The sequence below is a fragment of the Ambystoma mexicanum genome, chromosome 5q (assembly GCF_040938575.1).
Source record: "Ambystoma mexicanum isolate Mex_15411 chromosome 5q, UKY_AmexF1_1, whole genome shotgun sequence".
NCBI lineage: Eukaryota > Metazoa > Chordata > Amphibia > Caudata > Ambystomatidae > Ambystoma > Ambystoma mexicanum.
In genome coordinates this window covers 1,117,523,856-1,117,548,456 of record NC_090933.1, presented here as the reverse complement: position 1 = coordinate 1,117,548,456, position 24,601 = coordinate 1,117,523,856, and the positions used below count along the sequence as shown (strand labels likewise).

The 24,601-nt window shown below is 49.2% G+C and overlaps 1 protein-coding gene across 5 annotated transcripts in view; it reads left to right on the top strand.

Moving 5' to 3' along the window:
- Positions 1-24,601, top strand: part of ASAP1 (ArfGAP with SH3 domain, ankyrin repeat and PH domain 1) — a 2,617,237-nt gene that overhangs the window by 1,706,656 nt on the left and 885,980 nt on the right. For all 5 annotated transcript variants that reach the window (XM_069621633.1, XM_069621635.1, XM_069621634.1 and 2 more), the window contains one exon: positions 4,282-4,349. In XM_069621633.1, coding sequence (XP_069477734.1) covers positions 4,282-4,349 — 68 coding nt within the window. The remainder of the gene's footprint in view (positions 1-4,281; positions 4,350-24,601) is intronic.

Here is a 24,601-nt window from a genome sequence, read left to right as displayed (position 1 = left end):
GCACCACCATCAAGTTCCATTTCATGCCAACACAGCTGCTCCACTTCATCTGGCCATTTCTGGACACATGTTTACGTGGTGCATTTACTTGGTGAACATTTTACAGATAAAGTTTTCCCAATCTCAAAGACAAGTCCCATCCTTGACTAGTCTGTGTCTTGTGGGTCTCATGGAATCCTGCATATTCATTGTGCCTGTTAAGCAGAAACCTGTGCAGTTCCCTCTGGGACCACTGCAAAAGATTTAAGACTACAGGTGTTTGGCAGTAAACCCACTTGATAGCAGTCTGTACCACACAGATTCACTTGGTAGCTGTGGCTGAGCAGTCAGACCTCCCTCAAGAAGAGTTAGACAGTATACAGAGTATTCACAATAGGTCAAAAGAACATAGTAGAACAAGTAAACACTGACCAGGGCTTGGTGTAAAAGAGATATAATTATTTATTTAAAACCGCATCTAGAAAAACACACAGGCACTAATAGTAAGCAATTCAAAAACACGGTCACTAAAAGATATACACTCCCTTAGAAGAATTTTAGACAAGTCTTAAGTAAAGCCCCACTTATTTTCAGATTATTCAAGGTGAGCGCTTAATGCAGATGGCACTCTAATAATTCGTTTAAAAAGGGAGAGAAAAGCAGAGTATAATATGCAACAGATCCCAACACTTTCCTAAGAACAAAACAAGAGAGGAAGGCAAGTAAAACCGTGAAGTTAGAGTTCAGAAGGCCAGATCCACTTTAAGAGGATCAGAACGAAATGTGTCCAAGGTCACACGGTTGAAGTGCACAAGAGTCTTGCAAAGGTTCAAAAAGAGTTGGACCAAAAGAAAGGGACCAGTTAGAAGGTCAAGGCGGCCAGCCCAGTCCAGAAGGTTAAGGGGTTATTATTACCTTGTAGCAATCTTTAGAAATGTAGGCCTGGCGGACACGGTACCTTAAAGTGGTGAGAATACTCCAGCGGGGGCAGTTGTTCCTGGCAGCGGATGCAAGTCGGTGCTCCGTCCGGGGGAAGAGAGGATCTAGTCGGGGAGGAAGACAGGAGTCCGTTGCACTGCCAGGGAAGAAACCAGCCGCGGAGTTCTCAGGTAAAAGGAGCGGTCCTTGGTAGTGGTAAGTGGCTATCCGGTTGCCGGGGTGCTTGGCACGGCAATTCGACCACAAGACGGCCTGGGATGTGAAGAGAAGAAGGTAAACTGGTTGTGCCCACCAGTCAGGGGAAGAAGTCTCTCCAGCCGGGAGATCTTCTCTGTCGGTGAGTCGGTTCCGCAGGGCTCCACCGGTGGTGTCGTCGTGGTAGGTCGGCTCAGCTTCTCCCTCGTCGGATTCTCAGGTCCTGTGGCGATTTCTGAAGTTCCAGTCCCCAAAGCCCTGCTTTTATGCAGCACACCCCCATTCACTCAGCCTAGCTGTCACTCAAACATGCTAAGTGGTGAGCCGGCCGGCACACCACTTGGGCCAATCACACAAGAGTGCGACTTGAGGTACCAAGGTAACTCAGTTCAGGGTGCCTCCCACACCCCCTGTGGTACCCAGACAGAGTGGCACCACTTTTAGAGGCTTCTGTGGAGAAGCCCGCCAAAATGTGGGACAAAGGGCTCGACTTGGGTTGGAGTCACAGAAGAGAACACAAATGCCATTTTAGAATCGAGTCCTGGCAAAAAATACCAACCGGAGAATTAATATTAAATAAATAAACCGTCGATATGTTCGAGGCTATGAGAATTAAATAATTAAAGTTGGTAGCCTCGAACAATGGGAAAATCCCATAGGGATATATTAGTGGTCGAATATAAAAAGTAGGATCCACTGCCACCAGCCAAAACTCGATCAGGGGGGACGGAGACGTGCCCCCTCGACTAACAGACCCCGGGGCAATCGAATTTCCCCGACCAGTACGTCCACAATATGATGGTTTGTACCGGTTTCCGTTAATCATTTGGGACTAGTTAAGCCAATGGTGACTTTACATGCCCTGGGAGACAGTAGTCAGTCCCAGGGTATGGAGTCTATTGTGGGGTGTCACTTTGACACCCCTGTGTTACTGCACAGAGGGTGCTGTGTAACACACATAGTAAAAACACATGAGACCCTATGGAGTAAAGGACCCCATAGCCCATAAAACACATTAACAGTTAAAGGAACACCATAAATCATGTCCAAGAGTGGGAGAAAAAGAGTCTCACTCTTGGCAGGAGAAGAAAACAAACTCCAGAAATCCAGCAAAGCTGCTGGGGGACTCACTAGGTTAGGAAATTCAGCCCAAAGAGAGAATTCTCCCTAACAGTGCCCAATTCTGCACATGAGGCCGCCCTAGTGACTTCACAGTCAGTGGCCTCAGTTTCTGGGCGACATGATGGACCTGTTACAGTTCTCAAAGTGCTGCTGGACCTTGTGCGCGGCACCTAGAGAAACAATGTACTGTAGGGAACGCTTTTTCTGCACCTTGGCTTCACTTGACATTTGTCGCAGATAACTCCAAGGGGTTGAGACGCTCACTTAAACAATCTTCAAAGTTAGCAGGCTGGGGTTGCTTGCTTAGGTGCAGGAGTATATAATTCTACTGGAACTATGTGCCGTAAGTGGAGCTCACTCTCCTATGTGCATCCACGCTGATCTAATTCACCTAGTTCTCTTGAGAGTGCAGAGGTTTGGGGCCACCATGATCAGGACTGCTCCAGATGCCTGGAGAATGTGGTACCTGGAGCTTCTAGCCATTTCCTCCTTGGCACTTTCTGTTGAGGGTGGACCTGCTCCACCGGTCAGAGGTCCTAGGTCCTCCTCCTGATAAGCAGCAGCATCAGTCTTCATTCTTGGGCTGCTAAGCGTTTAAGATATAAAGAGTTGTATTTGTTGGATGGCGTTCTATATGTACTCCTTTCTGCCAGAAGTCCTGCCACCAAGTTCATATATGCCTGCTGGGGTTGTTCGTTGTTTGCTTGGTGCAGGAAAAGGGCTCTGGACCCTTTTGACTTTTCACCCTCTCGTGTTTTTGATTATTGGCTTTCTTTTTTGGGTCAGCAGATTGGCACTTTAAAGGGGTATTTGGTCACTGTTTAGGTTTTTAAAAAGACCCCTGAGCATGGCATGTTCCTTTTTTACCATCCCTGCTGTTATGCAGTTTTTTCAGGGCTTGGGTAACCAATTTCCTCAGTTGTTCCTCTGTGGAATTTAAATCTTTTTAACCTTTCTGTTTACTCAATTTTTGTTCTTTGAGGAAGATGTGGGCAACCTTCCTTCCCAAGGTCTTGTCCGATTTCTATCTTGCAGACAGTTGACTTCAGGTGCTCTTCCCTACATCTCATCCATCTAAAGTGTAGGAAGGTTTTCACCACCTGGAACCCAAGAGGACTCTGGGCTAATATAGCTCTCGGACAAGGGACAACAGGAAGGAAGGTTTTTCACTCTTTACGGTAGGGCTCATGCATGTAGGGCTGTTACAGACTCCTTCCAGGTGGTTTGTCTTCTGCATTTCAGTGTGCTCTGATCTGGATGAAACGAATGCACTTGAGGGACTGCAGAGGGGTGTCCCAGGTTTGGACATCTATCAGGCTGCTATTCGGGCATCACTTCATGTGTTTCCCAAACTCTACTGCTTGGATTCCGTATCTGGCTCAAAAGGTTTTCTGGTGTAGAGGGTGGTTTCTCACTATTCACTCGCCTCAATGGGTTCTGTATTGTTTTTGGGGTCTTAGGTTGAGGAATCTGCGTCAGGAATTAATCTATTTGAAGAGCAATTTACTGGATGAATTAGTCCTCCCTCCCACAGATACCTCATCCCACTCTCCCCAACCTTCCCTTGGTGTTGCACAGCTTGTTCTTCTGCTTTCTGCTATGCGGTACCTCAGCTATCTGCCGATTGCTGCAGAAAAGGTCAGAGCTGAGGTCATGGAGCATGAATGACTCTGTGTATACAGCCCCTTACGTCATGTCCGGCATCATAAGCATGCTTTGGAGTCGAGCAGACTTGCATGGCTCCCTCTGGTGTCCAGAAAGTAATAGAACAGCTGGCACTGGAAGGTATATATGTAAGATGAGGAATTTTTGGGATGAAGGACTTCTCCATCAGAAAGAACACTCCTAAGAAGTAAGTTATTTGTGTTTTTGTTATGTTTTATAATTATGTTTGAATTTAATTTTGTAATTCATTACTTAAGTGTGGACTACGTTACCTAAGAAATTAAATGGAATACACAATGGCTAACTGTGCATTATATAGGTGAACCTTTTAACAACCATTTTAAAAAGAATAAACCATGTTTTTTTCTACATTTTTAAAAGTAAATCAACTTGGAGAAACAGCTCTTGATTTGGCGAAGAAAATGAAATCAACCCAATGTGACGATCTGGTAAGATTGTGGCTGGATTCTCATTTATGGTAACTTATTGTAAACTTGAGACAGATTGCTTTCTTACTGATGGCTGATGTTGTCATTTCCACTCTTAGAATGGCCCATATTTGTAATCCATGTGTAGCGGTCTATATGTCACCTGGTCACTCTGATACATTTCTAAGCAATACCTCCCCGAAATGATCCATCATATAGGGATTGACCTGGCAGCAGAGACTCTGCCTGAGGCACGTTGCAGTGTAACAGCTAGGCCACACTGTAGGTCATAGCTGATTGTAACACGTGTGCACCTGGTGAAAACAAACAGCTTGGGGTGATTCATAGTGTCCACTGGAATAGTAGTGTTGGCAGTGGTGCCTTCCATTCCCATCACAGTGTTGCAATGGCTACATATAAGCCAAAATGAGGTAAATCACTAGGTGATGCTGGATCTAGTCTGACAACCACAGGGAAAAAGCTATAAGGTGAAGGTGGCAGCAGTGGAGTAGACTCGCCACTTGGTAAGAAGTGTTGACAAGTGTGGAGAGGATTTTGCTTAAAGGAGGGAAGTGAAAGGTGTGTACTCCCTGTCAAGTAAGTGATATTCACTGCAGGTCTCTGAGGCTGCCATCCCACTGCAGACAGCGAGGTACAGACTAGGATGCAAACTGTCATGGCCAACTCAAACAGTGCAGAATGTGAAAGAGCACACACTGAAGAATGTCATAGGGTGAGTGCATTCGCCATCTCTTCAAAGCTCTGGCAGTTGCAGTTCACTCAAGGACTCCACAAGCCAGCACACATGTCCAATGGTCTGATTGACCTGTTGTCTGGGAAGACCTTTTTATAGAGCACTGTTTTTCAAGCATCCTTAAAATTATCTCTCCACCATTCTTAATGAGGGAGATTGGTTCTTCCATAGGCTATGGCCTTCTGAAAATTTCAAAGCACTTGTGTATACATTTTTGTCATCGAATGGATTAACTTTCAGGGCTGTGGAGGATCTCAACTTTCTTGTTGGATCAGCCCAATTAATTTGTTGGCTTGGGTATTTTTTTTAAACTTTATTTATTATGCTTGACATTACAACTAGACAACGAGTAGCCTACAAGCTGTGAAATGAAATGTAATCATCATACAAAGCAAAATTATGGAATATACAGAGTAGTAGGAGACCGGCATGAAACATCAGATGCAGAATATACATGTTAAAGCAACATTGAAGGCACATCTTGTAAGCAGTCGCTGGGATTCAAAAAGGGGGATCATCATCATCATCATCATCAGTATCTGCTACCATGGAGGAAACATAAGTACGGAATGGGGCCCAGATATTTCTGGGTTGCAATACCAGTGGTTGCTGGGCCGACCTCTGAAGCCCAAGTCACCGCACGGAGCCACTGGGTATGTGTGGGGATCCCGGGGCAGTCCCAACACAATAGTATACAACGAACAGCTGCCAACAAACACAATCTTGCTAGTTTCTTAGCATTGCGACTCAGCTCAAGGAGTTCATGAAATAGGCACACCAGCGGAGTCGGGGTGATCGTGTAATCCAAAATATCAGACAACGTGGAGCAAACTTCCTCCCAAAACTGAGAGAGGTGCGGGCAATACCATAACCTATGTATGTAGTTCGCCCCGTCCGAGCCACATCTAGGGCATCTGGGGGAGTGGTCTTTCGACATGTGGTGCAGTCTGATCGGAGTATAGTGGAATCTGTGGAGCACTTTGTAATGGATCAGCTTAAAGCGAGTGTTAAACGAAATGTCATGAATGTGAGCAAACATACGGCTCCAACGCTGGTCAGTCATTTCGACTCCCAGATCCTCGCCCCAGGTATGTTTGAGTTTATCAAAGGGAGGGGAACCTTGGCCTGAAGTAAAGCGTATAGTCTGGAAACCTTACCTCCTGAAGGACGTGGTGTTTAAGAGCTCAGGCAATATGGGATCATCAGATGGAATTACAGGGAAATCCGGGTATCTCTTTTTAAGGGAGCAGTGAAGACCTATATATTGGAGCCAATGAGAGGGTCTCCTGCGCAGGGATAGTGGGAGGTCTGACCATTCTATAAGGGTACCTTGATGAAAGACATCGCGGAGAGCCCCAAATCCCTAGACAGCCCAGCGATGTGTCGCAGCTGGGGGAATACAGGGAGCCTATGGGAGAAAGTTCCAGAGGGGAAGATCACCATGAAAGGGGTGACAGGGTAACAGACAGGCTCAGCAGTTTGGTTAAAGCCAGGGACGTAGAACCTACAGGGTCCAGGGGGTCAAATTTAACATGTTGGGAGGGGAGGACTAGAGAGCGCATATCTCGGTCCTCCACGCTTAAGCCTGGCATGTGGCAGGGGATCCACGAGTACAAACCAGTGCGAGGCATGTTGTGCCTGGGCTACAATCTAATACCTCTCAAAATTATGGACATTGAGGCTGCCCTCAGACATGGATGTTGTTAGATTGTCTAATTTGAGGCGTACCGCACCAGAATGCCACAGGAAGTTTTTTACGGTGCGAGTCAGTGATTGAAAAAATGTGGTGCCTGGCCACAATGGGATATTGAGGAACTTGTAAAGGAGTTGGGGAAGTACGATCGTTTTCAGAATGCCAATTTGGCCTGCCAGTGAAATTGGCAGTGCAGCCCAGCACATGCATTTCCTAGTAAGCGTAGTTAGGTACTTCTCAAAGTTGGCTACATACAGAGGGAACCATATTGACGAGCCACCACTACTCTGAGGTAGAGATCTGTTTGTGACCATGTGAAACCCAAGGGGTCTGGAGGGGGAGGGTAACTTCAGTTAATGGAAATAGGCTAGATTTGGAACAATTTACTTTGAGACCTGAGATCTCACCAAATTGTATGACATCATCTAGTATCGGGGCTAAATTGTCCACAGGGGAGCGAATGAAAAGAAGAGCATCGTCAGCATACAAGGAGATGATCTCAGGCGAGCCAAAGAGTCTTAAGCCTCTGTGTGCATGTTTCTGATGTATCCTGTCAGCCAGGGGTTCTATGGCGATGGCAAAGATCAGAGGAGAGAAGGAGCAACCCTGCCTCATTCCATGGGCTATTTGGATGGAGATTGAGCATCTGTCCTCAGTGCGGACCCTGGCCACTGGACCGGAGTAGAGAAGTCTGACCCAGGCCCGAAAACGGGGCCCGAAGTTGCTTCTCTCGAGAACCCGCCAGAGGTAGCTCTAATCAAACGCCTTCTGCATGTCCAGGGTGGCTGCCACGGCTTGTACGGTTGGATCTATATGAGCAAGGATATTAAAGAGACGATGCAAATTAAGGGATGTAGAGCACCCCGGGATAAATCCCGCCTGATCCGGGTGTATGATGTAAGTCATATATGGAGGCAGTCTCATAGCTAGCACCTTGGCATAGATCTTAACATCCCAGTTAATGAGGGAAAGTGGACGGTAGGAGCCACATTCGGTGGGTGGGGGGTGATTTGCCTGCTTTAAGGATCACTGTGAAGTATGAGTCGACTTCCACTGCAGGAACACTGTCGACATTGGAATAAAGGGACTCATAAAATAACCGGAATTCTGTATTAATAGCATGTGACAACAAGGCCAATGAGCCGTCAGACCTCTCTATAGCAGGGTTGTGGGGCGAGCCGGACTCCTGGCGAGAAGCCTAGCCAGGACTCAGACAGGGTGTTCTCCCCCCTCTCCATACCTTCGAGCTAAGTGGGTGTCATCAAGGAACTTCCTCTCGCACTCTGCAAGGGAACGGAACGTGTCAAGTTCTGTGCCCATATCGGAAAGGGTAGCGAGTGACTGGGAGAGGTCATATTGGGACTCAAAGGGGGAGAGTCGAGATTCCCTCTTTGCTATGTCACTCTGATCACCCTAAGGATCCCAGACTCATTGGATATCGATATGCCTCTAACGTAAGCCTTGAATGATTCCCAAAGGGTAGCCTGTATGCGGACTGAGCCAGTATTCAATGTGAAGAAGTCGCCTATGGCGGTTTCCAGTTTGGACTTAAAGGCCACATCTAACAGGGCATGTGGATTCAGCCTCCAGTACCGAGGTACGTTGTCAGCAGACCTCCAATCTAGGGAGACCGTCACTGGGGAGTGGTCGGAGAATGTTCTAGGAAGAATTGCCATGTGTGTGATGGCCCTGATAAGTATGTCTGACACCAGCCACCTGTCGATCCTACAGTGGGAGTCGTGCACTGTGGAGTAAAAGGAATATGATGGAGAGTCCGGATACACCAGCCTCCAAGCGTTAGCCACCCACAACTGGGATTGAATGTCTGATGGTTCTGGCAGCTTTAGTGAGTTGACGGGGACTGGAGCCTGATCTATCCCGATCCACGTCTAGGATCGTATTGAAGTCCCCACCCCAGAGGATAGGGGCAAGGGGGAACCCGGACAGCAAGAACGACAGTTGAGTGTAAAATCCGGGATCGTCCACATTAGGGCCGTATACATTAAGGAGTACAACTTTGCGATGTGGTAGGGTCCGAATAGTAAAACATAGCAGCCTTGGGTGTCTACATGAACCGCTTTTTGCTGGAATTTAAGACATTATGTATCAGGCTCATGACCCCATAGTTCTGAGTGGAGTAGTCCGTATGGTACCGTTGGGGGCCCTAGGCTTCAGCAAACCTCTCACATCCCCCTGAGCGTGCATGGGTTTCTTGCAGAAAGAGTAGTTTCACTTTGTGCCGTTCAACATACAGCTGCAGTTTCTGCATCTTTGCATAAGTACCTAGCCCCCTGATATTCCAGCTCATACAAACAAGGTTATCCGCCGTCATCGGGCCAATTGGTATACATTTGTAAAACTGGTTATTGAGACAGAAATCGGGGTACAGGCACCACAGAGACGTGTATAGGCCCCCGATTGAAAAGTGTGACTGGGTATGTGCAAACATTCTCACACCCCGTTGCATGTCAAGCAATTTTTAACATAACAGCCATCCCGACCCTCTCCCAACCCCTATTCTCCCAAACAGAGGGGTGAACACCCTGGAAACAGCTAACAATACCAAGAACAGCGGCAGCATCACCTGGCGGGCTGTGCTGCAGCTATGAGCGGCAATGCTCCAATACCAGGAAAGGCTAGGCATTTTGGTAGTAGTGCAAAAAGGATATAGAACAGTTGAAGAAGACCGAAGCGTGACATTGAACAAGGAACCAATTGGATCGGAGTAGACTATGGATCCTAGGGACCTCTACTGACAGGTTCCAGTGCATGACAGGAACTAGTACAGAGATATTGATAGTCAAGGCGTCACGAGCCTGGCTGCCGATGTGCGCATGATCATCCTGGGAAATGTTCGTCAATGAATTTGGAGGCTTCCTCAGGAATGGTGAAAAAATAGACTTTGAGTGTTCAATCCTAAGTTTGACCGGGTAGAGCATTGAGTATTTGACGCCCAGATCTCGCAGCCTCTTTTTGGCAGTCATGAAAGTCTTATGCTTCTGCTGGACAGACACAGAGAAGTCGCGATACAAGTGGATCCTGGAGGACCGAAGGAGCGAATCTCTATTGCAGTAATTTAAAACTCTCTCAATGTTTGGACGAGGAGGCGCACCCGGCTTAACTCTTGCCTTCAGGGCACGGTGGGCCTTCTCTATTGCAAATTGTGGGGAGAGTTTCGGGGAATCCAGTAGCATGAGTAAAGTGTGTTCGATGTAGTCTTCCATGGGGCAGTCTATCTTGTCCTCCGGGATCCGATAATGCGGAGGTTGTTGTGTCTGGAGCACGATTCGAGATCTTCATTTTTCTTACTGATACCCAGAGCCTGTCTAGAAAGCGTGGTCAGCTCTGCTCGAAGGGTGGTAATGTCATCCTCGGCCACGCTGATCCTCGATTCAACTTCCGTAACTCGGCTGTCGGTCTTTTCCATATGGGCTTTAATTGATGATATGGTCCCATTCATGTCGTCCAATTTGGAGTGTAGGGTTGAGAATCCTTCACGCATGTAGTCTAGCATTTTCTGCAACTCAGTGGGCTCTGGGGGCAATGACGTGGCGGGTTCAGGTTCGGGCGCAAGTTCCCAGGGTTTTGATGGTGCTCTCACAAACATATTGCTGGAGCTCTGCTTCTTTTGGGCTCCTTTTGTAATGGTCCCAACAGCCACCCCTCGAGGCGAGCTGCACAGCACAGTCTGACGGTGTCAACTCTTGCACCTTCAGCAGGTATCCGCAGGGGGTACGGCTATCCAGTCCCAGTTGCTGCCAGATTTAGAGACCAGAATGGTAGTGGGGTCCCTTGTTGACTGGCAAGCAATGCGTGGGTCAGATTCCAAGTGAGGTACAGTGCAGAGATAATGGAGAAAGCCACAGGAGTGCAGTGGCTGTTAGGTACGAAGCAATAGCGCCAGTCCTTCCATCAAGGGCGCAACTGGAAGGTATGTACACACAGGTTAACTGTTCCTGGAGAATTAAGCCCCCGGTGTGTGCTGAAAGATATGTTTATCCACTGTATTGACTCGTGGGGGGGGGTAAGTTATGGAGTCTCCTTGCTTCAATTTATATCACAGTGCTCAGACCCGTCCGGGTGAACCAAGTGGTCTTGAAGAGATGTGCTCGCTTGGCAACACGGCAGGGCCGCGGGACATAATCTGGAGGTGATAGGGCGTATTGTGATTTCTGGAAAGGAGCTTCAGGAGCCAGTTCTGGTGGAGGTAGGCGATCTCTTGGTGGCTGAGGTATCAGCAGTGGCTCTCCCACGGGCCAAGTTCTCCCTGAGCTGAGTGGGTTGTGTTCCCCCCACATATAGTGGCCCTTAGGGCTTGCACTTGGTGAGGAATAGGAGCAAGGAACTGGTTTGAACCCCTTTCGGGGGCCCAGGAAGATGAAAAACCGCGGGGGAGAGACACGGACATGTTCGGCCCCGCGGGCTCGCTGCACCGTTACATGGACCGGGGGGTCCGCGCCACAGCCCGACCAGCCGCACTACGATACTGACGGGGTTGATGGAGGCAGGGAGCCGCGCCACAGCAGTCACAGCATGCAGGGACCCACGGTGTCCTTCCTCCAGGTGGGATAAGGCACAGTTCATTGAGTTGAGAGGCTATTTTGGCGTCAATTCGGCGTTCTCACTGGGGCGGGGCCGGATTCACCACCCAGTATCCACCAGCCTTCAAGGACATAGGCTCTGTCTCTCCACCTCTGGAACGTGGGAGATCCGGCCGTGGGCGCCTCGTCATGGGCCGTCAGTCCCAAGCACCATGGAGGGTCTGCAGCACCCGGCGGCGGCAGGGTGACTGCCGCAAGGCTTGTAGAGGTGCACGGGCAGCTCTGCTTGCTCCGGTGACCGCCTCCAAAGTGTAGGCTGCTACTAGATGGGGCACCAGGCTGTGTGTACATGCGCCTGTCAGCCAGCCACGCTCCCACTGATGCACAGCCGTCACCCCTCCAACACGGCAGCAAGGCAAGCCGGCCAGGACACGGGTTCCCCTCCCCCCGATGGGCCTTTGCCGCCACAGCACTCAGGCTCACAGGGGTCTGCCCCTCCTGGGAGCCAGATGCGGATCGGAGCAAAGAGAATGCTCGGTCTTTTCCAAATAGCAATATCTCTGCCGCGAGAGAAGTTTTTTTTGTGAATTCAAGAAAGCGTCTTCCCCAGCTCGAAGGAATGGTCTAGTGACGTCATAGACATAGAGTTATGTCTAGAATGTCATCATTGGCAGACTTCTATGCCAAGAATCCTGAGCACTTCCTCTCATATACCCCTGGCAGGGCATCACCCTCAGGCTCTAGGGAACCGATACCCCCAAGTAAGAAGTCCCGGGTTGAAGCACCAACACGGTCTTCGGACCCTTTCTGTATACAGCCCTACTCTCAATATAATGAGGATCCACCTTTTATTGAGGATCCAGATTTGGGCATGTTGGGAGACCAAACTGGGATGGGCTACTATGGGGATGACAAGGACCAAGAGGAGGATGAGGACGACCCAGAAACTTATAGGGTAGACTCCCCAGTAGACAAAGAACCCCTGGTTACCGACTTCCGCTGTCGACAACCAACCTCTCCTGAATGAAGTTCTGTCCAGGACGGCAGAACACTTTCACATTGACACCCAGGGAGCACAGGAAGAGAGGGACTTTGCCGAGGAATTAGTGGGAGAAAGGAGACCTGTTGCCCAGGCCATCCCTATCCTCAAATCTATAAAAAGGAGAATAGACCCTTCCCTTATAAACCCTAACCTCACCAGGGCGGTAAACCCCAGGATTGAGAAACTATTCAGGGCAGCCCAATCGGACCCACTGTACATAAGGGGGCATCTGAAACCGGACTCCCTTGTAGTGACAAACACCCGAAAGAGGGCGGGAACGCCCCCATCATCTTCTGAAACTCCTCCCAACAAGGAGAGCAAAAAGATTTATGGTTTGGGTAGGAAAGTAGCCTCCACTTCCGCCTACCAGGCAAAGATTGCCAACTCCACCACCCTACTGGTGAGTTACAACTGCCACCAGTCGGAAGAAGTTGCGGCACTCATCGACTCCGCCCCAGAACCCTTAAAAAGCCAGTTGGCAAGGGTTGCGTTGGAGTGAAGAGCCGTGTCCGGTTGCATCTTAAAAGCCGCGGACAACGCCGGCAGATTGATAGCAGAGAGCACTGTTATCAAAAGACATGCTTGGTTAAGGCAATCGGGGTTCAAACCCGAGACCCAAGAATCTTTAATAGACAAACCGGTGGAGCACGATCTACTGTTTGGCAAGGCGGTAGAGGAGGCGCTAAAAAATGGCAAGGATGAGTACAAGACTCTTAAATCCCTAGGCCAATTAACCAACAAACCCCCGAATCAAAGGGGGAATGGCAATTTTCGCGGCCAAAATTCCCAGAGAGGCTCCAATTATTCCCAGGGGCAGGGTACACCATGGAACAACAACAACCAGCAGTCTACCCAGTTATGGCAGGGGTAACAAGAGAGGTTGTGGTAGGGGTAGAGGCAGCCCCAGTAGAGGCGGCGGCACGCCTCACCCAAAACAGTGACGTTACGTTCAGGGTCCCTTCTCATGCATCCCCAGTAGGGGGACGCATTTCCAACTTCACCCAAGCTTGGGAAGGGATCACATCAGACAGATGGGTGCTGTCCACAGTGTCCGCAGGATATGCATAGAACTGTTAGAGTGTCCCCGGAACCACACTCCACGACAAAAGGTACACTTGTTAGACCACCAGAAGATCCTCGAAGAAATCGCCAATCTTCTAGCAAAGGACGTGATAGAACTTGTCCCGGGACACCAGGTAAACAAGGGTATTTATTCAACTTACTTCCTTGTGCCAAAAAAAAAGATTTGACAATGCGCCCAGTATTGGATTTACGGCCTGCAAACAAGTATGTCAAGCCCCAAAAATTTCGCAGGACTACTCTCCAAGAGGTAATCCCCCTCCTAAAAAAGGGAATTACTTTGCAAGATTGGACATGAAAGATGCCTATTTTCATATTTCCATGTTCCCAGCGCACAGAAGATACTTGCGCTTCAAGGTGCACTAACAGTTCAAGGTACTGCCCTTGGGGATAGCCTCGGCTCCAAGGGTATTCACCAAGGTACTGCCGGTGGCGGCGGCACACCTACGCAGGGAGGCAATCCCAATGTACCCTTACCTGGACGACTGGCTCATCACGGGGGAGACCCCAGTAATTTGTAGAACAAACATTCAAAGAACGATCAACCTCCTCTTCGAATTAGGTTTCTCCATAAACGAGAAAAAGTCAAGTCTGGTGCCAAGCACCTCCAAACAGTTCCTAGGAGCTGTCATAAACACACAAGAGGGGTTGGCCTTTCCATCAGAGGAAAGAATTTGAATATACTGCTACAAATTCCGCAATATCAGGCCGGTCGCCAGATAACGGTATGCAAATCTATGCGTTTGCTGAGCATGATGGCGTCCTGTATTTACCTGGTCCCCCATGCGCGCCTGCGTCCCGTGCAGGAATGGTTGGCGAAACAGTGGTCTCAGGCAAGTGGTCAGTGGGACGATCTAGTGGTCGTTTCACCAACACTTGTACAAAGTCTTCACTGGTGGACAAGAGAAAATCTGTCCAAGGGGAAACCCTTTTACGATCCCGAGATACAGGCTGTAGTCACGACGGACGCATGCCTGTCCGGTTGGGGAGCACACCATCTCCACCACACAGCTCAGGGTCTCTGGTCTCACTCAGTAACCAAGAATCATATCAATCTGTTAGAGCTTCTGGCAGTATTCAGAGCGCTTCAAGCATTCGAGTCTTACCTGTTGTGAATCTGTCAGTACAAATCCGGACAGACAGCACAACAGCCATGTTTTACCTGAACAAACAAGGAGGGACTCGTTCGCCAAATCTGTCCAAGCTTGCCCAGAAAATTTGGATATGGGCACTCAGACGGAATATATTCCTGTCATCTCAACATGTTCCAGGGGGATCTTAATTCTCTGGCGGACGCTTTGAGCAGAGACCCCCTCCCAGAGGAACACAAATGGTGTCTACACAGTGAAATCGTAGAAGATCTCTTCTCTCAGTGGGGTTTCCCCACTATAGACCTATTTGCCACAAGCGAAAACAGACAATGCCCATGATTCGCATCCAGGTTCCCCGAACCAGACTCCCTGGGGAACGCCCTGTGGATGAACTGGTCAGGGATGTTTGCGTGCGCTTTTCCACCAACACCTCATCAGGAAGGTGGTCAACAAGATGAACAGAGAATCGATGACGCTCGTCCTAGTTGCTCCCATGTGGTTGAGACAACCGTGGTTCCCGCACTTACGCAGACTAGCGATATGCAAACCCATCAAACTCCCTTGCTGGCACAACTTACTGTCCCAGCACCAAGGTCGGAAGGTGCATCCTCAACCCAACTCAATGAACCTGGCAACATGGCTCCTGAGGTCATAGAGTTTGGACATCTCAATTTACCGCAGAGATGTATGGACATCCTAAGGGAATCTAGGAAGCCAAACACGAGGCACTGCTACTTTGACAAATGGAAAAGATTTGTTATCTGGTGCCAGAATAAGCAAATCAACCCAGTTGATTGCACTCCTTCCACAATTGTCACATACATGCTCCACCTGCTGGACACAGGGTTGGTTTTTAATTCACTGAAGGTACACCTATCAGCTCTGTCAGCATACACCGCCTCCCATAACAAGGTGTCGTGGTGGAAAGTACCAGTGGTTAAAGCCTTCATGGAAGGAGTAAAGAGACTTTACCCTCCAATGTCAAACCCACCACCAGGATGCAACCTTAATGTGGTGCTATCTAAACTCATGGGCCCACCATTCGAGCCCATGCATAAAAGCAGACTCAAACACCTGACTTATAAGACGGCCTTCTTAGTAGCAATTACATCTACAAGAAGGGTCAGTGAAATTCAGGCTCTCAGTGCAGGATCCTTTGTTTACGGTTTATAAAGATAAACTGGTTTTACGTACACACCCTAGGTTCTCACCTAAGTTTATTTCTAAATTCCACTTGAACCAGTCCATCGAGCTTCCGGCTTTCTTCCAAGACCCACAAAGCTCGGTTTAGGTGAAACAGCACACCCTGGATGTGTGTAGGGCGGTCCTATACTATGTAAACAAGACCAGACCGCTAAGGAAAACAGACCAACTGTTTGTCTCCGTAGCTACAGGCAAAGAGGGAGATCACGTCTCTAAAGTGCCATCTCTAAGTGAGTTGTTAACTGTATTCAGCTGTGTTACTCCCTTTCTGAAAAAACATTGCCTTTCGCGCCAAGAGCCCACTCTACAAGAGGCATTGGGGCCACTCTGGCTTTCATTGCAAATGTACCCCTTGACACCATTTGCAAAGCAACTACTTGGAGCTCTAATTACACCTTTACTCAGTACTACTGCATTGACACCCATTCCAGGACAGATACTCAAGTGGGACAAGGGGTTTTAAGACATTTATTTGCTCATGACCCTTCTCACATCCCACCTCCTTCTAACACTGCTCGCTAATCTATGCACAGCATGTGATCTAAGCAGATTCCACAAGCCTCAGAAGGGATACATTACTCACCGTAGTCATATTTCTGATGCTTGTATCTGCTTAGATTCACATGCAACCCACCCTTCCTCCCCTCTGAGAGAAGGCGCATGGATGCTTGTAGTCTTATCTATCTATCTGCTTGGATTATCTGTACTCGCGCTACTCCTCATGCTACCTCATGTCAGAAAAAATACAATCTGAGGATCCTAGATGCGTGAGGGATCTTGGGTACAGTGGACGTCACACTAGGGATAGTATTACTGGCACACCCTGTGTCGACGCCCTTTTTCGAGTTTCGAAAAACAAACTGTAATACTCTGCAGCTTCCACTAGATGTCGTCCTATAACAACATGTGAATCTAAGTAGATACAAGCATCAGAAATAAGATTACGGTGAGTAATGTATCCCATATAATCTCTGTGGCTTGTGGAATCTGCTTAGATCACAAGCTGTGCATAGGCCGACATCTAGTGGAAGCTGCAGAGTATTACAGTTGTTGTTTTCGAAACTCGAAAAGGGACGTCGACAGGGCGTGCCAGTAATAGTATCCCTAGTGTGATGTCAGTGCAATCATAAAATCCCGTAGGTCGACAAGCTTTTAGTCTGTAACTTGTCTCCCAAGAGACCACGTTGAAACGTCTTGTCGAGCATGTAGGTTCTTCAAGCCCAAGACTTTAAAGGACCGCTCCACAAAACGCTAGGCCCACTACGCCAGGCAACTGGAGGCCATGGAAGTAGAAGGCGCTTTCAGTGATGGCAGCAACGCCGCCGTTTCGGACGGCGAGTGCGACGGGGTAGCTCCGGCTACCCAAGCACAGGCTCCCGACCACAGAGGACAGGACTGTGGCCATGTTGTGGGGACTACATCCGCAGCGGAAGCGCATCAAAATCGCACATCATTAAACACACAACCCCAAGTCGAAACTCGACACATGGGTCGAGTGTTCAACAACACACAGCACCCAGGGAATGGTCCATTGAGTCCCTGTCCTCTGGACGTTTAATTCGAGATCACTGCTTCGACAGGACCCAACCGTCGAAGGACGGCGAGAGTGTCGCACCTAAAACTCTCTCCGAAGGCTGGTCGTCTGCAGATCAGGCTTTGGCCCGTCCCACTCCCGAAAGTCGATGCTCCGCGTCAAATCAGGTAGTAGGCTCCAAACTTCGGATGCACACGGCTCTAGACGCCATTGCGGGGTGGGGTGGGACAGTACATAAGAAGTCCTCAAGGACCCCTCATAGGGTTAAAAGCCCTTATAGGGAAAACACTTCTCAGAAAAAGAAGCCTAAGGAAACTAGGCCCATCCCTAAGGACAAAATTGTAGAGACTAGAAATCTGGGGTTATTCCTCCCACAGATGAAGACTTAGGACTTCCTTCCCAACCCTTGGTAATCCCAAGTTCAGCAGAATGGTCTTCACAAGACACGGATAGGGTCTTGAAGAGAATGTCCTTTATGGCCAATTTCTACAAAAAACCCCTGCATACTTCCAGAGTTTCCAATCCACCCCCATCCCCCGCTCACGCCCCCAACCACAGCTCCCTCTGGGTCTCAAGTCTCTGCTCAGCCTTCTAAACCCCCTTCTAAAAGGTCTCGTACAGAAACTCCAGTGCGTAGCACAATCATAGAGCTCTGAACTGGACTCCGAACAAGAGGACCTCTCAATTGTAGAGACAGCTGACCCTCAGTACGAGGAGGCAGCAGACCCTTATGGGGGCGATGAGGACCAAGAGGCTGACCCAGAGGCCAATATGTACCGATAGACTCACCTATCGATCAGGATCCTCCTATAGTTGATTCTCCTATTGACAACCAACCCCTTCTTGATGAGGGGGCGCAGTTTATTCCTTTAATACAGCACAAGATACAACCATCATTAGAAGCCCCTAACCTCACACGGGCAGTGAACCCACGTGTAGAAAAGCTTTTTAACCCGCACCTTCAGACCCACTGTATATTAGAGGGCAGCTGAAGCCAGACACTTTAGTTCGAACTACAACTAGGAAAAGCGCGGGCACCCCCTTGCTTCCTCTGAGGCCCCACCCGACAAGGAAAGGAAAAAGATTTGCACCATCGGTAGGAAAGTCGCCTCCTCCGCGGCTTACCAAACCAGAATTGCAAACAATGCTACCCTTTTGGCCAGCTAGAACTGCCACAAATGGGATGAAGTGTCGGCTCTACTATCGTCTGCTCCAGAACCACTAAAGTCCCAGCTAGCACAGGTGGCCTCAGATGGGAGGGCAGTGTCAAGCTGCTTACTTAAGACCAACCTTGAAGCGGCAGACAATGCCATAAGAATCATTGCTCAGTGTACTGTTACCAAACGGCTTAGATGGCTGCAGCAATCATGTTTCATGCCAGAAACGAAGGCCACACTAATTAACATGCCTATTGAACCCAGTGTGCTCTTCAGCAAGGCTCCCTGCAAACAAGTATGTCAAGCCACGGGGGGTGGGTCTTGGCAGCCTTGCAGTAGGAAGCACAATCGAGAAGCTCCTTCAAGATCCTGAAGCAAATCCAGCCACAACTGGCACAAAACCACTAAAAAGCACCTAAAACTAACAGAAACAGACGTCGGAACATCCGTAGATCACTGGCTGAGTCTCCGAACGAAAATTAGAGCAGGAATCGAGGAGAAAACGGCGAAAGAAGATGGCGCCCGCAGGAAACAAAATGGCGGGTGCGAGCGGCCGAACCGCTGGAGAGAAAGTCAGTGTTTCATAACTGCAGGCGAGGAGCGGCTTGCTGGGGACAGACAACACCCTGCACAGCAGGAGCCCTCCCGGAGAGGCAGTCCAAGGCTAGGAGCCCAGGTAGCTGATACAGGCATGAGGTACGGAGCTGGAAAAGGTCCACGTAGGGAACGCACCCGAGCTCCACTCAGACACGGGCGCAGGGGCACGTGGGTCCCATTTCCCTCCGGAGCCACCCCGCCTGCAAGATCAACAAGCCAAGGCGGGTTAAGATAACCGGCCAGAAACACCTGCGGCTGACCGAAGACGAACAGAGGCTGTCCAGGAAAGGGAGCCCAGGAGCTGATATGGACACCATAGAGGTTACGGGGCTGGAAGAAGCCTAGCGGGGAGAGCACACCCGAGCTCGAACACACAGGCCCCATCTCATTCCGGAGCCACTCTGCCCGCAAGGACCATAAAGGCAGGTCAAGATAGTTCATCAGAAAATGCACGCGGCCGGCGGAGATAACATACCCAGAGGCTCGGGGAAGCAGAGGCAAGTGAAAGGAGCAGACAATATAAAGGGAAGCGGACCCCGTAGCGCCGGAGACCTGCAGCAAACGGAAGGCACACGCGGAGAAGACCGCTCGGCGCCCAGCAGGCAGACCAGATATAGATTGGGGAAAACAGAGCATACAAGGAACGAGAACCAGCGCACACGGAGCAATATTGACTACGAGCTAATCCATGCAAACAAAACTTGAAACGGGACCACCACCCACCCTGTAGGCCCGAGAGGCCAGAGCAGCACAAGAACTACTGACGTGCACTAAAGGAGGGTCGGTACGAAACAGACCAAGGCACAACATTCAGCGCAGAAGGCTCCCCCGGCAGATAGAGAGCACACAACTCCTCACAGGACGGTTAAAAACCCATAGCAGGGAGCCCAGGAACGGAACTCGAGATATTCAGAGATTGATAGGGCCGGGGCACGGACGGACCCGGATCCGCCGACCATCTAGCAGCGCAAAGGCGAGTTCCATAGAGATAATGCCAAATCGGAAAACAGAGGGAAAATCTAAACAAACCAGCATAGAAGTCTTCCCTAAAACACCCGGAAACAATCTGTCCAGCCTGACACAGCAATGGCTACCTCAAGTACAACACAACAGGCGGGAAACACAAATGAATGTCCGATCCTAGAAACAATAGCCGCCTTGAAAGCGTCCCTTGAGGCCAAAATGGACACAGCGATGGGCGCCCTCAAGGCATCCTTAGAAAATAAACTGGACACTGTCATGGTAGACGTGGGCCTCCTCCGCCAGGACGCCAGAAATCTGACGGACAGAGTAACAACAACGGAGCAGCAAGTGCAGCAAAACACCACAGATGTGTCGGTCACGCAAACACAAATGTCAGAAGTGATACAAAAGGTCAAGATCCTCGAACAAAGGGCGGAAGACGCAGACGGCAGAGCACGAAGGAAAAATATTCGCATAGTTGGGCTTCCGGAGGGCGAAGAAGGCAGGGATCTCACCGAATATATTGAAACCATGCTGCTCCAAGAGATTGGAGCTGGAATACTGTCCCAAGTTTTCGCGGTGGAGACGGCGCACAGAGCACTGACCAAAAGACCTCAGCCAGGCCCCCCTCCAAGAGCGATGATCGCCAGGATCATGAATGTCAAGGACAGGAAGAAGATACTATCATTCTCAAGAGAAGGGGGAGTGATTACAAGTAACACCTCCAAAATTACCATCTACCCAGACTACACAGTCATGGTCCAAAAACAAAGAGCGAAATTCGGTCCGACGAAAGAGTGCCTCAGGACGGCAGGAGTGCGATACATGCTTTTATACCCCGCCAAACTTAAGGTATTACACCAAGGGAAATCATGGTTCTTTGACTCAACTGAAGATGTTCATACATGGATGGACCAGCAGGGCATCCCCCAACAAAGACAAAGAAATCGGAACAACAATGAGGACCAGCCCCGGTGAGAGGAAACGTCGACTTTAGGAACAAGACGTCAACATAAAGTAAGGCCACTAAGCCAGATGTAGAGCATGAAGGAGCAACTTGCTTTAATCCAGCTGTGATGGCTAAGGAAAACCACAACCCCAAAAGGAACGTTTCACAAGTTCGATTGCCAGTTTGGAGGCATCACGCTGCACCGACCCTGTTCCACTTCGGCAGACAGAGCAAGAGAAGCGGCGAGGCCCGAGCAGGGGAAGGGTGGCTGGCCGTTAGTTTGGAAGTTTTGGTTTATGTGTTGGTTAGCAATAAGTTTGGCCGCTGGCACAAGGCACTAACGGTGGAAAGACACTCGCAGAACAGCTCGAGTGGGAGGAGCCCGGGAAGACATACAGCAACCAACCAAGGGGAAATCACCCCAGATGAGGAGGCCGAGAAGATCAAGAGGAGAGGGGCACGCCCCAAGAGCCAGACAAAAGGAGTAGAAACCGGGTGAGAAACAAGAGGAAGGCTATGGGACAGCAGAGCCTGAGTAAACAATACATAGATGGACCCTGTTGAGATAACAATAGCAACCTGGAATATGCAAGGACTACGTCAAAAGACTCGGAGTGTATGCTTTGTTAAAGAAGATGAAAGTCAAGATAGCAATGCTGCAAGAGACTCACCTAACATCAGAAAAACAGGTGAAGGTGGGCAAGAAATGGGGAGGGCAAGTATACAGCACCACATACTAGAACTATGCAAGGGCGGCGCTAATTTGTATAGCGTCGGGAGTACCGTTCCAACTGTTAAAGCAGGAAAGCGACCCGGAAGGAAGACTAGTGTTGGTACACGGAATGCTAGAAAACAGGGAAATATGTCCGATTAACACCTACGCCCCAAACCACGATGCATCGGATTTCTTCAGGAGCTTGGCGCCCAGGCTGGCTCAATACAGGGAGGCTACGTTCATCTGGGAAGGAGATTTTAATTGCACCCTGGACCCACTTCTCGACAGGTCGGACGACAAACATAGGAAGCCAGCACTCCCTGCTAAGGAGTCCCAAAGGACCCTCGCACAACTGCACCTGATGGACATCTGGAGACAGGTACACGGAACTGGGAGAGGGTATCCACATTATAGCGCACCCCACGGCACATTCACACGAATAGACTACCTATTTACAGGTACTGAATCTCTGATAGAATTCACAGGAATTGACATAAAAGCATGCACACTCAGACCATGCCCCGATACTAGCAACATGGGCACACACCCATAGGAAAACCCCAATACCAACGTGGCGCCTCCGAGTTGAGGCCCCTTTGGGAGGGAGAACTGGAAGAACATCTGCAAGTGGTGATAGAATATTACTTTGAACGTAATGAGGGTAGCGTAGAAAGTAACGCCACGCTCTGGGATGCATTCAAGGTAATGATCAGAGGGGCGGCAATTGGGATAACCGGAGGGATAAAAGCAACAATCATGGAAGAATTGGACAAACTAGAAAGGCAGATAAAAATGGAAGAACAGAGGGCAGAGAGGGCGGGCGAGGAATCCAGGGAACTACTGCAGTTAAGAACAAGATGCATAGAACTCTGGGAGAAGCTAGGGAAGCTGAATTATGGAAAAAATTTACAGAGACTCCATGCAGAAGGAGATAAAGCTAGCAGACTCCTAGCATGGCTCACTAAACAGGAAAGCAAGAGGGATCCCATAGTCATACTAAAAGATAAAACGGGGACAGAGGTTAGGAACCAGGAAGATATAAACAATCTATTCGCCTGTTTTTATGAACGGATCTATGCTCCTAACCCACAGGTGGAGCCGGAGGACATTGCAGACGCCCTACCAGAGATAAGACTACCGAAACTAACAGCTGAACAGGCCCAACTATTGGATGCCCTTATTACTGTAGAAGAAATTGACCGTGATCTCTGAGCTCCCCTCGGGCAAATCTCTGGGCCCTGATGGGCTTCCTGGAGAGTTTTATAAGACATATAAGAGCGTTATAGCCCCAAAATCGCTAGAAACATACCAGGAGGCATACGAAACAACACAACTACTAAACAGCATGTCGGAAACAATAATTGTACCGATCCTCAAACCAGGGAAATCCCCAGTAGAGTGCACCTCCTATAGGCCGATTTCCCTCATTAATCAAGACGCCAAAATACTTACCGTGGTCCTGGCTAACCGTCTGAAAGTAGTAATATCCATGCTGATCCACTTAGACCAGATGGGCTATGTTCCAGGACGCAATCCCTCATGGAACCTCCGCAGATTGCACATGTCATAGATCAGACGAATCAGAGAGGGGTGAATGCGCAGTAGTATCATTAGACGCTGTTAAAGCCTTCGACTCCGTCAGCTGGAAGTGGTTGCTGAGTGTCTTGGCCCACTTTGGTATAGGGGAAGGGTTTCTTAGATGGATTAAGCTGCTGTACAGAGATCCCAGAGCAAGAGTGAAAACGGGAAAACACATTTCGAAATCCTGGAGAATATACAGAGGTACCAAACAGTGTTATACATACTGGCTCTGGAACCATGGGCGGTCTTTCTCAGGGCAGAATATGGGGACACAGGGATAGAAATAGATGGAGTGGTACACCGGATCTCGTTGTATGTAGATGACATCCTCCTCTTTGTGGAGAACCCGCGCGCTAACCTACCTTGCCTCTTAGAAGCAGCGGACGCATACACCAGGCTCTCTGGCATAGCCATCAATAAAGAAAAGTCTGTCCTGTTTCCCCTGGCGGACCTAAAGAGGGTCCCCTGAGACAAACTTCCGTACATGGGTCTAGCAGGGGCACCGAGCTCCTTCCGGTACTTGGGGACAGAGATACACCACAACACTGCAGAATCGCACGAATGCAACACACAGGTAGCCCTAGAGAAAACACAAAAGGCCATGGACTTCTGGGGGACACTCCCGTTGGGGATGGTGGGAAGAGCGGCCATTCTGAAGATGGTAGTACTCCCACGACTGCTATACTACTTTACAAACATCCCGCACACCATACCCAGAGCTTTCTTCACAAAGCTGAACATAATAATACAAAGGTTCCTGTGGGGAGGAGGGAGGTGCAGGATCACAATGATAACTCTACAGAGGGAGTATGAAGAAGGGGGCATCAGACTGCCAGATTTTGAAAAATACTATTTAGCAGGGCAACTGCAATTTATGGTCAAACGGCTGGGCGAGGATGGGTCAATAGACAAAACGCTCTTCCAGCCAGCACTGAAATCATACCACTTAAGAGAATTACCATGGATTGACAAATCCATGCTCAGAACCCTGCCAAACATGCTTAAGCTTGCAATGGATCTGTGGGCGAGGGCGTGGAGACTCCAGAGGGCAAAAGATCCCTGCTCAACACATATCCCATTAGCGGGACTAGTAGGCACAGACACAAGTACACTCGCAACACACAGATCCCATTGGGAAGCCAAAGGAGTGGCACAAATAGGAGATCTGAGAGTGGACATACACGAAGGTCAATTCCTCCTACATAACAGAATAATATTGACAATTAAGAAGAGGTGGCCGGAATGGCCAGAACAAGAGGACATAGGAGGTGAACTAGATGCTTGGTACGATATATCGGAATGGGGACACACAACCTGCAGGCTATATGAACAATTGCTACGAACCAATAACTTGCAAGCGCTAGATATATGGG